Below are 14291 nucleotides of genomic sequence, written 5' to 3' on the forward strand. Positions count from 1 at the left end.
CAATACTAATCTTAATATCAATGGTATAATCTCTCATAGAAATAAAATATTTAAAAGAAAAAAATGTTCGGGTCTTGAAAGTTACTTTGAACAAATTTCAATCATTCGTGACGTTATTGCATGCGGGAATAATTAGATTAAAAAAAGTTTATAAAATTGCATGAAAGTAAGAGATAATATATGTTGGCTTTTAAATGTGTTTATTACTATTATTGAAACTACCTTGGTTTTGGTCAACATTGATACTATTAGCATTCATTGAATCACGTGCATCTGTGGAACAATCTCTATTCCAAAACCCTAGTAACTTTTGACACATCATTAATATATACAAATGTTTATGCTATCTACTCAATACCAACCAAATCTAATGAAATTATACACGACGATATCTTCTTTTAAAAACAAGAACTTTGATATAATGTTATTTTTATCGGGAAATAAATGTTAACACATTGAAAGGTACGTTGGGCCCGAAATCAATAAATGGTTTATACAACTGCAAATTATGAAGGTACGAGTGGGAGGCACGTGTAATGTCGGTGAGAATTCGAACGATAATAATAATAGGAAAATAGAATAACGAGTAAGGAGAGGGGGCCAGTTGTTGTTGGTGGGTTTGGGTTCCCAGCTGGATGGGTTTAGGGTTAGTAGATGGTGGTGTAGACAAATAGTTGATTGTTTGGTACTCTTCAAACATGGATTTGATAGCCCTTTTGTTGCTTTCTTTCCTCAACTCTTTTCTTTCTATTCTTACAATCATTCAATTTGTTTTCTTTCTTTCTTTCTTTCCCTTTTTATGCCTCTATGTTCCGGGTCCGATTCGAGTTTAATGTTTGTTGGATTTAGCTCTGTTAGAGTTTCGAACATTTGTCATCACTCTGTTAAGATTGTTTTAGGACATCTTGTGTGACGATGACACGTTGTTTATTGCTGTCGTCACTTTTTTTTATTGTCTAGATCGTGCTTTTTAAATTAGTTTGAATAAAAAAAAAAACATTTTTATCCAGCAAAAATTGTCCGTTTTAACCCGTAAAATATTATTATGAGAATATATCTGACAGATAGTTATGATATTTTTTTAAGATGGTCAAGACCACATTATGATGGCCATTTTTAATAATTATTAAACAAAAGGCTACAAATCTCCTTTAAGAACTTTTGTAAGTTTTTGAAGTGGGTGGTCCTTCCTTCCTCATCATTTTTTTTTTCTTTCTATTTATTTGGATGTGGGATATTCTCAAAGCATTTTGTGGAGTAGAATATTCCAAATTAGAATTAGAATATTACAAAATACATAAGTATATTTGATATCAGATCTTTTCGGTATTCTATTACGACATGATCACGTTACCTACTCTTCAGTTCTTAAGAATGAAGACTATTCCCACAGACCAACACAAATCCTTCCAACATATTTTATCCCCACTTACATGCATCCCATAAAAAGAATTATAAAAGATCGCCCAATATAGAATGATTCAAATAAAACATGTTTAACCATGAAGTTACAGTGATTGAGCCACTAGAAAGAAAGAACTTTTTTTTCTTTTAAGTTTTTCTTAGTCATCTTATTCTCAGAGTCTCTTTTATTTGGATGTGGTATCGGTTCATTCATATGTCTCTCCTTTATTCAGACATCATAAAGTTACTGTTAAGATTTTGTCTATAATTGTAGCTAGGTTGTAAGACCATTGAATCTCGAACATCTTAAGTAACTCTATAACCAAGTTATTGGATCATGCAAAGAGAAATTATTCGATCACGTGGCACTATTAAGTAAAAAAAAAAAAAAAAAAAAAGAGAGAAAGTAGAAGCAATATAGCATGGGGCTATGTCGATAAAGAGTGTGTATACATTATATAAAACTATATATTATATAATTCACATAATATATTGATACACCTAATTTCCCATACTTGATTTGCTCCTTTGTTTCCCTCTCTCACTCATCGCTTTACCCCCACATATTTTTATTATATTTTGACACAACTTTTCCATCTCTAACCCCACAAATATTTATATTTTCAAATCCAGTACCATATCAAACCATACATTATTTATATCAACCTAAACACGTCTTCTCCTATGTAGCCCCACAAACATTTATATCTTTCAAATTTAATACCATATAAAACTCCTTACCTCAACCCAATTCCGGGCCTCGAACCCTTTCCCTCCTTTCAAATCACATTCCTTTATTTTTTTTTTATTTAAAAGAAAAAAAAAGTGAAATAGAGGGGAAGTTATATATATTATATAGATAATGATAAGAAGATAATGGGGTTATGAATCTGAGCTGTCGATCACGCGTGGCGTACACAACATTGGTCGACCCTCCACTGTCACAATTCCACGTGGTCATTCTATTATTTTTGTAATAAAAATAAAATTAAAGCTAAAAATTTTAAAAATAATTAAATAAAAGTTTGTAGATTATAAATTGCATAAGGAGTTGAAATCTACCTCGTTGCAAAACTTTGTTGTATCCACGGTTGGGTCGCTTTCACCATACCAATTCTTTGACCAAATCCTCACTCTCTTCCATCCATTTGTGTTTCGTGTGGGTCAACACATAAATTAGATGGTCGAGTCGGTGAGTCCATCTACTCGACGAACTCTATGTTCTCTATGCCTTGAAGATTATCGTGTTAATTCTAATACCTATAACTCGTTGAAGAAATCATAATCATACGAGACAAATTGATCGACTTAACTCATTAAAATATTATTATTATTGATCTAAAAATTCAAAATTCAAAATTTTCATTCTAAATATATAATCATTTTTAGTATAAATATTATTTAATTTAATTTATTTTTGAAATAAGGAGTGAAATTTGAAGGCGAATTAATTTTTGTGTGTTTTGAGAATTTTGTTTTGTTTGGGTATTCACATGCGATGCATCGTAATTTATGTTCATCTGACAATCAATCTACTGAACCAAAAAGTGAAACAAAATAAAAATAAATGACCCATAAATATTATTATTATTATTAATAAAAAGGACTGGATTAAACAGTCAACTGGTTCCCAAAATATATATATACTCTTTTTATTTATTTTCATTAAAAAAAAATTAATTTATTTTTATCGTTTAGAATTTAGATTCGACACCCGATAACTTTTGCATGTTGTATGTCACTTAATTTTTTAAATATTTAATAGTTTTTTAAATTTTAATTTTTTAAATATAATATTTGTTTTATGTGATAATAATCTAAATCTTTACTTGGTAATTTTGAAAAAGTCTAACCTGTGAAAATTATTTGATTGTTTTTATTAAATATAAAATTAGAGTGGTTAATTTGGAATATTTAATTTGGTATGTAAATGGATATATAAATTAAAGTATTTAAAAAAAAAAAAAAAAATTGGAAGTATTAAATATTGGTTTGGAAAATTGATTCCGTTCCGCCTCCCTTGTTTAATTTACCATCTGCCACGTCCTGCTCCATGTCTCTCTCTGTCTCTCTCTGTTAAGCTGTTTGGTGTATATATAAGTAATCTTCCCCCACAAAAATTACTATATTCTTCGCCATTGATTCCGAGCTAAATCTGCTACGGGGAGCCTCTCTTACTGTTCTTCTTAACTATAAGCTTCTCTCATTTATGGATTATGGAGATTCTTCTTCTTCTTCTTCTTCTTCTTCTTCTTCCAATTGACCGGCAGATTTGAGAATTGATGAGGGCTCGAGGGATTCAAATACAAAAGAACAAACTATGAAGGCCAAGGAAATGCACCCTCTTTGTTGCATCTCGGTGGAGAGTTTCGGAATCGGATGCGCCGGCGATGGAGACCAGTCGACTGAGGAGGCTGCTGCGGCGGCGGCTGCTCTCTGCAGGACCAAGAGCATGCCCGCCAGTTTAGCCGCTTTTTCTGATGGATCTCATGCGAATGTTATCAGACGGCCACCGGGATCCAAATCCACAGTCGCTGGAGTTCTTCACAAGTGGACCAATTACGGGAAAGGGTGGAGATCCAGATGGTTTCTTCTCCGTAATGGCGTATTGTCCTACGCCAAGATTCGCCGTCCCGAGAATCTGAATCTTCTTGCTTCAAACAACGACTATCGATTGATCGGAGAGATTTCAAGCAATAGGATCCCGAGGGGAGACGAGAACGGCGGAGGGAGGAGGAAGCACCAAAAAGCGGTGGGAGTGGTTCATCTCAAGGTACATAAAAGAGCTTGAAACGAAATTGTAATTGAAATTAAGAGGAACACGAATTTTGGTTTATTATCTGGAAAATTTACACAAAAACAGGATCTGAAATGGTCTGATAATTTGATGATCTGATAAAGTAGGAATGGGATGTGTTTATGCATTTTAGGGATGGCGGTAAAGAGAGAAATAGGTTTTCCGTTATGGGCAACATTTTAGGTTATGTGTTTACCATTCATCACATTTTTAGTTTTGCTTCTCTCTGAAAATAAATGTCTCTCTCTCTCTCTCTCTCTCTCTTTAGCTCTCCCTCTGAGTCTGAGGCCGACTCTGATTTTGCCAGATACTCAGGGGGAGGGGGCATTGAAATCTGAGCTTAAAGCAAACGCGTGAACCACAGGTTTAAACCATTGTTCATCATATTTCTTCCAGCATTTACTCTCTCTTTCTCTCTCTCTTATCTGGGTCATCCTCTGATGAACTTAATTGCAATTTTTTCATAGCTTTTTAACTGCTTGTTCATGTCGAGTGGGTCACATCCACAGGTGGATTAGGGGGCCATTTTATGTTTTTGGTGATGCTTAGGGTTATTATTCATCACAACTCATTGTTGCTCTCCTCCTTTTCTACTGTCTTGAAATCATCATTTTTTTTTTGTTGGATTTGAAATCTCCAACCTTCTTTATCTTCCACTCAAATTCTACCCTGAATTTCACCTTTTCCCTCTTTTCTTTTACTGTTTCTGAGCTTGATTTGAAGAGTTTAAGCGAGTTATTAGGTGGGTTGCTAATGAATGTAATCAAAAGTGGTGAACTTTTTAGGTAAATTTTGTACTTTCAGGGTGATATCACTGTTCATAATCTTGTGGTTTTTGTTCTTGAATATGCCATTTTTTTTTTCTAATGTCTGAAATTTATCAATGCAGATCACATCATTTCGAGAGAGCAAGTCGGATGATCGGAGGTTTTATATCTTCACTGCTACAAAGACTCTTCATTTGAGAACTAATTCAAAGAGTGACCGAGAGGCTTGGATTCAAGCCTTGGCTTCTTCTAGTCGCAGCATATCTCCTCTAACATCGCTGAATTATAATCTCACCACCGTGCCGAGTGATTTATCGGTATCGACTGACCGACTGAAGGAGCGTTTAATTGAAGAGGGAATTGGTGAAACTCTTGTTAAGGATTGTGAACAGATAATGCTGTCCGAATTCTTTGAAATTAGAGGGCAGCTTCAAGTTCTATGTGATGAACGATCTAACTTGCTTGATACAATCAGGCAGTTAGAGGTAAAAGTTTCCTTTTGAAGCCCTTTTCTTCTTAGCGCTCATAGTTAGTATCAATTCTTGGGTGTTATGTATTATTGTGCTACTCATGTGGCTGATATTAGACTTGACCCTGTTATATACAGGCTGCTAGTTTTGAAGCTGAAGCTTCTGGAATGAATGATGGAGAATTTCAACTGATGAAGCATGATCTTTCCTCTGAAGAACGTGGAAAATATAGTGGTTCTTTCTCTTCTTTTTTCTTCCCTTTTTTCATTGAAATTTGCTTTATATGCTTGAAATCATTACACGTCAAGGCTTTCAAGCAGAAAATATAGTTTTCTCAGCCTCTTTTTGTTTGGCATTTGGCGCTTGGCTTGTAATTTCATCATATCCAGGGAATTGTTTCTTGTAAGACAGAGCTTCAGTAAAGTATGATGGTCTTGTTAGTTCTCTGTTTTCGTTGAAGTGTTAAAAATTGGATTGATGTCTATTGGGTGTTTTTAAAATGTAAGATGTAATTTGGAAAAAAATTGCTGGTTAACTGTATTAGTCTAAGTTCTGCATAAAATGTTATAAACTGTAGTGAGTTTATCAAATGAAACGTTGTTGAATGTGCGGTTTGTTNGATGTGTGGTTTGTTTGAAGATTTGATAGATTATTTACTTCTGTCTGGTTTGTAGAATGCAGCACCACGGAATCATCGGATGATATTGAGAAACGAGAGCTCGAGGAGGAGGTTTCAGACGAAGACGAAATGTCCTTTTACGACACCAGAGATTCTTTCTCTGAAAATTCTGTCTATGGCCATGATATCAAGGCTGAAAGTCATCAGCATGACAATGCTGGCACAATGGTTGCTAACATGGAGTTACAGAACAGATACTCGCACGTTCAAAGAAGGAAACGGCTTCCCGTTCCGGTGGAGAAGGAGAAACGAGTTAGCCTTTGGTCAATGATCAAAGACAATGTGGGAAAAGATCTGACAAGAGTGTGCCTCCCTGTTTACTTCAACGAGCCAATATCATCCCTGCAGAAATGCTGTGAAGACATGGAGTATTCATATCTATTGGACCAGGCATATCAACAAGGAAAACAGGTGAGCTTATAAGAAGATAAAAGCTTCCTACAAATCTTGTTATGCATGGAAATCAAAGTAGAATTTGGGGACTTGTATTATGTGCAGGGAAATAGTCTACAAAGAATTCTGAACGTTGCAGCGTTTGCAGTTTCGGGGTATGCTTCGTCGGAAGGCAGGCACTGCAAACCATTCAATCCTTTGTTGGGGGAAACCTACGAAGCCGATTTTCCAGAGAAAGGATTTCGGTTCTTCTCGGAGAAGGTCAGTATATGGGATAAGAAGCTGTGTAAGTTTATTATGGGATAACTGTGAAAGTAATTGGAAAATGGATGTGTATGTTTATTTAGGTGAGTCACCACCCGACTCTGATAGCGTGCCATTGCGAAGGGAGAGGGTGGAAGTTTTGGGGAGATAGCAACCTTCAGTCCAAATTCTGGGGAAGGTCAATTCAGTTGGACCCTGTTGGAGTTCTCACACTTGAGTTTGATGATGGTGAAATCTTCCAGTGGAGCAAGGTAAAAAGAAAAACAAGATAGATTATGTAACACTTTCCCTTTCGGGCTTCCCCTCAAGATTTTTAAAACGCGTGNACAAAGAATTCTGAACGTTGCAGCGTTTGCAGTTTCGGGGTATGCTTCGTCGGAAGGCAGGCACTGCAAACCATTCAATCCTTTGTTGGGGGAAACCTACGAAGCCGATTTTCCAGAGAAAGGATTTCGGTTCTTCTCGGAGAAGGTCAGTATATGGGATAAGAAGCTGTGTAAGTTTATTATGGGATAACTGTGAAAGTAATTGGAAAATGGATGTGTATGTTTATTTAGGTGAGTCACCACCCGACTCTGATAGCGTGCCATTGCGAAGGGAGAGGGTGGAAGTTTTGGGGAGATAGCAACCTTCAGTCCAAATTCTGGGGAAGGTCAATTCAGTTGGACCCTGTTGGAGTTCTCACACTTGAGTTTGATGATGGTGAAATCTTCCAGTGGAGCAAGGTAAAAAGAAAAACAAGATAGATTATGTAACACTTTCCCTTTCGGGCTTCCCCTCAAGATTTTTAAAACGCGTGTGCTAGGGAGAGGTTTCCACGCCCTTATAAAAAAATGTTTCGTTCTCCTCCCCAACCGATGTGGGATCTCACAATCCACTCCCCTTCAGGACCTAGTGTCCTCACTGACACTCGTTCCCTTCTCCAATCGATGTGGGACCCCTCAATCCACCCTCTTGTTGGCACACCAGCTCGTGTTCACCCCCTTCAGGGCTCAGCCTCCACTGTCCACTGCTAGCAAATATTGTCCTCTTTGGATCTTCCCTTTCAGGCTTTCCCTCAAAAGTTTTTAAAACGCGTGTGCGAGGGAGAGGTTTCCTCACCCTTATAAAAAATGTTTCGTTCTCCTCCCCAACCGATATGGGATCTCACAATCCACCCCCCTTCGGGATCTAGCTTCCTCATCGACACTCGTTCCCTTCTCCAATTGATGTGGGACCCCTCAATCCACTCCCTTGTTGGCCAACTTGTGTCTATCCCCTTCAGGGCTCAGCCTCCTCGCTGGCACATCACACAATGTCTGGCTTTGATACCATTTGTAACGACCCAAGCTCACCGCTAGCAGATATTGTCCTCTTTGGGCTTTCTCTTTTGGGCTTCCCCTCAAAATTTTTAAAATGCGTCTGCTAGGGAGAAGTTTCCACACCCTTGTAAAAAATGTTTTGTTCTCCTCTCCAACCGATGTGGGATCTCACAGACTGGAGGCTTGGCATTCCGATCAGCATGTGTTCTATTTCATAAGTTTCTAGATTTCTTCGAATTTATGTGGTTAGTGAGTGTATCATAAATCTCATTTTATGGTTGCTTTTAGGTAACAACAAGTATCTATAATCTCATCCTTGGGAAAGTATATTGTGATCACCATGGAACCATGCATATACGTGGCAATAGGGACTATTCGTGCAACCTCAAGTTCAAAGAGCAATCTTTTCTCGACCGAAATCCTCATCAGGTTCATACTCGTTCATCTGTATCGGAGTTTATCCTGTTTTCCTTTAACAGAACTAATTCAAATCAATTCTGCATCTACATCTGTATAGGTTCATGGATATGTTGAACANTTTTATCCTGTTTTCCTTTAACAGAACTAATTCAAATCTATTCTGCATCTACATCTGTATAGGTTCATGGATATGTTGAACATGTTTCTGGGAAAAAAGTTGCCACGTTGTTTGGGAAGTGGGACGATAGCATGTATTATGTAAATGGTCACGAGAATGTAAATTCAAAGAGTTGTGATGGTGGTACTTTGTTATGGAAAAGCAGTGAACCGCCGCATGATCCGACTCGATACAACTTGACTTCATTTTCGATCACTTTGAATGAGCTGACACCGGGGCTCAAGGTTGAAATCAGTCTCTTACCATATACCCTTCTTTGATTATCTCTAATTGTGATGTATAGCTTTGTCTGATATTGGATTTTGATCATGGATTAAGGAGATGCTCCCTCCCACGGATTCCAGACTCCGACCAGACCAACGACATCTAGAAAACGGGGAGTACGATAAGGCCAATGCCGAGAAGCTACGGTTGGAACAAAGGCAAAGAATTGTACGTCGAGCTCTTCTTTTTGCATGCTTTTTTAAATTTCAACCTGCATGATTCATTGTCGTTCGTGTATTTTAGTCGAGGAAGTTACAAGAGAACGGGTGGAAGCCAAGATGGTTCGAGAGAGAAGGGGAAGATGGACCCTTTAGGTATGCTGGAGGATATTGGGAAGCAAGGAACGCAAGCAAATGGGATGATTGCCCAGACATATTTGGGGAATTGAATCATTAGGAGGATTCTGGATATTAATGATATGTGTATTGTTGTACGGCCATTCTTTTTCATATTTTGAAGGTATAATGTTTGGGGGAGAGGGGTTGGGTCGTCCATTGATTAGCTCTGTTGTAATCTCTTCCAAATGCAAAATGCAAAAAAAAAGGGACAATAATTGATCTACCAAATCTTGCTTCCCAAGTTAGATCCACACCATTTGACCAAAACTTTCAAATATGTCTCACATCTCACCTGGGGGCTACAATTTTTTAAAGCATAACAACCCTCCAGATATGAAGATTTGAAATTATCGATCTTGATCGAAGGAGTATCTATCAATTACCTTTGAACTATGTCGAAGGTATAGTATTGTTGATCATGGTTGTCACCAATCAATGCAAATTAATTAGTTTAGTTTTGTATGTCAAGCCTTATAGAACGGAAATTCAACCTAATGAAAGCTGGCGTAAGACTATCATTAAGATACGTTGACTATTATCAAATACTTTTCAACTTAAAGCATAGTTTTAAAACGCTATGTTGGAGAAGGGAACGAAACATTTTTTATAAGAGTGTGGAAACTTCTCTCTGTCGAGGAAGACCAGGGAAGGAAAGTCCAAAAGAAGACAGACAAACACTAGGTGATGTTCCAAAGCTCTGAAGCAAAGATTCTGAGCCTCGAACGACTTTTGAAATTAGTACTCGTAAAATCTTTATATAAGTTGCTATAGCTCAAAAAAACTAAAATTTTCTTCCCCCACTTCAGATATTATATTAGAGAGTTTGAGAGAAAAAAAAGAAAAAAAATGAAACACCCAAACTGTTGATATTATATTAGAGAACTTCAAAACGGATTCTCACTTTTCCTTGGCCTTTTGGTACATCAAAAACCTTACAAACTTTACATTATTAGNGGAAATTCAACCTAATGAAAGCTGGTGTAAGACTATCATTAAGATACGTTGACTATTATCAAATATTCTAACGACTTTTCAACTTAAAGCATAGTTTTAAAACGCCATGTTGGAGAAGGGAACGAAACATTCTTTATAAGAGTGTGGAAACTTCTCCTAGTCGAGGAAGACCAGAAAGAAAAGTCCAAAAAAAAACAATAGCTAATGGTGGGCGAGACAAACACTAGGTGATGTTCCAAAGCTCTGAAGCAAAGATTATGAGCCTCTAGTACTCGTAAAATCTTTATATAAGTTGCTATAGCTCAAAAAACTAAATTTTTCTTCCCCCACTTCAGATATTATATTAGAGAGATTGTGAGAAAAAAAAAATGAAACACCCAAACTGTTGATATTATATTAGAGAACTTCAAAACGGATTCTCAGTTTTCCTTCGCCTTTTGGTACATCAAAAACCTTACAAACTTTACATTATTAGAAAGCAAAGGCCTTCGTAGCTTTTGTCCTTAACAAAAAGCCCACACATAAACAAACAGAAAGTGATAATATATACATGCATGGCTATGCATGGGAAGATGGCCCATAGTCCTCCAATTCAACCCCCTGCTCAGCCAACCTCTTGTCCTTGTACACATACCACTTTGCACAAAACAAAAACACCACCAAATTCAACANCATGCATGGCTATGCATGGGAAGATGGCCCATAGTCCTCCAGTTCAACACCCTGCTCAGCCAACCTCTTGTCCTTGTACACATACCACTTTGCACAAAACAAAAACACCACCAAATTCAACACACTCAAAATTGCCAATAGCCAATAGAAATCATAGAGCTTCCCTGCATTAAGGTTGTCTGGAATCCATGGCTTCCCATTTTCTGTCACTTTTCCCACAATTGTAACCAGCAATGAGCTGAAGAAAAACCCTAAAGAAAGTGTGCTCAAGAACAGCCCTGTGCTCATTGTCTTCATCCCTTTAGGACACTCCCTTAGGAAGAAATCCAATTGCCCCATGTACGTGAATGCCTCACCTACAAACATCAACAAAATTCAACCTTTTAACATCAAAGCTAAAAACTTTAAGCAAGGGCTGCCAATTGCTCCCTTCTTCACTCACCTGATCCCACTATTAAAAATTGCGGCGACAACCAAAACACACTCAATGGCACCTCCGCCAGCGGCTTGTCCACCAATCCATGTGCCTCCACCACCCTCAGTCGCTTTATCTCCGTCAGCGCCGCGGCGATCATGGCAATTATGGATAGAACCAAGCCGACCCCGACACGCTGCAGCGGAGAGAGACCTTGTGGGTTCTTCAAAACCCTCGACGCTAATGGGACGATGAATCGGTCGTAGATCGGGACCGTCAAGAGGATGCTGGCGACGAAGAAGGCAGTGAGGGAGGCTGCTGGAATTTCGAAGGATTTTCCGACGTGTCGGTTCATGGTGGTGGCTTGTGACACTGAAAACGTGGTCATTTGGGCATAGACTGTCCAGAAAATAATGGTGGTTGCCCAAATTGGTAACATTCGAAGAACTAATTTAACTTCCTCAATGTCAGTTAGGGTTGATAACGTCCACTTGTTCACTACATTGCCAACAATTTCTTCGTCCTTGATCGCCGCCTTATCCAAAAACCTGCCCCAAAAAACAAAACATCCGATTATCTTGGAAATTTAGCTCAAATTGGAACTTGGGTTGGATCAAAGTTTGAAACTTTTTTCAAACCCATGAGACAAAAATAAAAATTTGAATTAAAAATGGGAAATTCAAAGCAGAAATTTGAATTAAAAACTTTTTTCATTTCTTAATTTTGATTCTTTTTCACAACTTGCAGACTCAATCAATTTAATAATATAATAATAATATTATTATAGAAAATATTTTTTGTCATAAGCTTGTCTGCTTCAATTATTTTGGGTAATATATGGTTGGAAAATGTATTGGAAATGGACTAAACTATGTAATAATTGTCACTTCCATAATGTTTAGAAGTAAAATGATTTGAATATTTTTATCATATTATACCAACTATATTGACTATATTACTAATATTGATTGTAGCATTAAACTTTATTCAATGGTTAAAATACGTAGAAAAACCAACCTGAATTGCTTGGAGCGAGGAAGCTTCTGCTTCTTCTTCCCAGATCCATCTACAGCGTCTTCGATTTGGAACAACAACGACGAATCCGATGGCAAATCCAGCTTCCTCTTCTTCCATGCGGCGACGAACACGGCGGCGATCTGTGTCAACGGGCTACCGACCAATTTCTTGAACCGGTAGCGTCGAGTCCCCATCAGGAAGATAGCCAAGCCTAACACAATGGCACAAGCACATATCCCATATCCCCATTGCCTGCCCCAGTTGTCTTGAATGTAAACAAGGACTGTCACAGCTGCAAGTGACCCAAGGCTTATCAAGAAGAAGAACCAGTTGAAGAAGTTGGACATCTTTATTCTCTCCTCTTTGTCTGTTTCGATAAATTGATCGGAACCAAACCCCGATACGCTCGATTTTAGGCCGCCGGTGCCGAGCGCCGTTAAGTATAATGCTGTGTGGAGAATTGCTAGCTGCTTGCTGTCAGCTGGAATGCATGGGGTGGTTGATAACGCCGGCGAACATTTTGGTGGTCGGAGACTTGGAATTATGGTGGAAATTGTCAAGAGAGTTACACCCTAATGCAATAAAATTTTGATTTAAGCTTATTTAATTTACCACTAATTAATTAAATAATTCTCAAGTAATTAATGATCGATATAATCTTACCATTGCTTGAACCGTTGCGAAAATTGAAATCGTCAGATACCTTTAAGAAAAAAAAAAAATAGATCAAACCCATTAGAATTAAATAAACAAAATAAAATAAAATTTATTAAAATTTTATAAATGTTGAATGAATAAGCACAAAAATATGGTAGAAAAAATCAATTTTTTTTGAGAAACATCGATTACCGGCCGAGGAAAGTGTCGGCGACAAAGCCACCGAAGAGACAGAGCATGAAGGAGGTTCCGAGGAAGTTGGTGACATCGTTGGCGGCGGCAGCATTGCCCAGATGCATTGTGTCGGTCATATATGTGACCAAGTTGACTGCGATCCCGAGCGTCGTCATCCTCTCCACTGCCTCCGGGCCTAGAATCATGGCAGCGGCGACCCAGCCACCGGTTTTGGCTTTGACGGCAGGCTTGCCGGTGTAGTCCCATGCATCTGGGACAGTTTTATCTTGATCAATTTGGGGGAGGACGCTCATGGTGAGGGTTTTGAGGTGAAGAAATACAAGTATGGGAATGGTATGTGGCGCAGTGGATGAAGATTCTGCAAGGGCCCTGCTGGGATTTTATAGTGCCACCTTCATATGCCTTCCCATTCAATACCCAAATATTCAATCATATTCAATTGTATTTGAATTTTTCAAGTTTTCTATTTTTGTTGATTTTTATGTTTTAATGATAATTTTGAGGGCTTTGTGTGGGGATTATACTTTAAATGGGTTGTTTATTCCAATGAACCCAAATATGAAAATCACATCAAATTTGAAGGACAGCTTTGTGAAATGGATTTTGGATAACAATGTCGTTTCACTTAATTAAACACAAACCCATTACTTTATTTGGGTTTCACCTCTATTTTATATCAAAGTTTTGTATAAATTTTTGTGGGATCAAAACCTATCCTTCCTAGATAATGTTTTAAAATCGTGAGACTGATACCGTAAGGCTCTTACAAGCAGTATCAAAGCTAGACACTGAACAGTGTGCTAGCGAGAACGTTGATCCTTAAGGAATAGATTGTGAGATCTCACATCAATTCTCAATAACTAAGCATTTTTTTTAAAGGGGTAGAAACCTCTCACTAGTTCATTTAAACATATTATCAAATTCATTTTTCTATTCCTACCTGACAATTATTGAGTTTTACTTTGAATTGAATATTTTTTATTAATATAAAACTAAATTCGGAGAAGTTTCTTGAATAAGGTGATTTCATTGAGAGACAAGTAAACCCAATTAGTTGACCACCAAAACTATGAACATAATTTTTTGTTTTTGTAGAGAAAATTAGG

General features: G+C 37.5%; 2 protein-coding genes across 3 annotated transcripts; one reads left to right on the forward strand and one right to left on the reverse strand.

The window, feature by feature from the left end:
• Positions 1–3442: 3442 nt before the first annotated feature.
• LOC111795463 (oxysterol-binding protein-related protein 2B-like) lies at positions 3443–9503 on the forward strand. Of its 2 annotated transcripts, XM_023677905.1 has the most exons (11): positions 3443–4177; positions 5091–5453; positions 5576–5672; positions 6113–6528; positions 6616–6665; positions 7140–7245; positions 7332–7499; positions 8364–8504; positions 8676–8897; positions 8992–9105; positions 9181–9503. In XM_023677905.1, exons 1-11 carry the CDS (start codon positions 3725–3727, stop codon positions 9331–9333), a joined length of 2283 nt encoding a protein of 760 aa, XP_023533673.1. In that variant the 5' UTR covers positions 3443–3724; the 3' UTR covers positions 9334–9503. The 2 variants fall into 2 exon arrangements, with proteins under 2 accessions (XP_023533673.1, XP_023533672.1); XM_023677904.1 differs by lacking the exons at positions 7140–7245; positions 7332–7499 and adding an exon at positions 6858–7025 and having other exon boundaries at positions 6616–6771.
• A 1407-nt stretch (positions 9504–10910) lies between these two features.
• LOC111796151 (protein NRT1/ PTR FAMILY 6.3-like) lies at positions 10911–13478 on the reverse strand. The gene is made up of 5 exons (XM_023678866.1): positions 13183–13478; positions 12997–13036; positions 12334–12905; positions 11344–11864; positions 10911–11257 (listed from the first exon to the last, which is right to left on the reverse strand). The coding sequence occupies exons 1-5, from the start codon at positions 13476–13478 to the stop codon at positions 10911–10913; spliced, it is 1776 nt and encodes a 591-aa protein (XP_023534634.1).
• Between the last annotated feature and the right edge of the window lie 813 nt (positions 13479–14291).

The sequence above is a fragment of the Cucurbita pepo genome, chromosome LG05, assembly GCF_002806865.2.
Source record: "Cucurbita pepo subsp. pepo cultivar mu-cu-16 chromosome LG05, ASM280686v2, whole genome shotgun sequence".
Taxonomy (NCBI): Eukaryota; Viridiplantae; Streptophyta; class Magnoliopsida; order Cucurbitales; family Cucurbitaceae; genus Cucurbita; species Cucurbita pepo.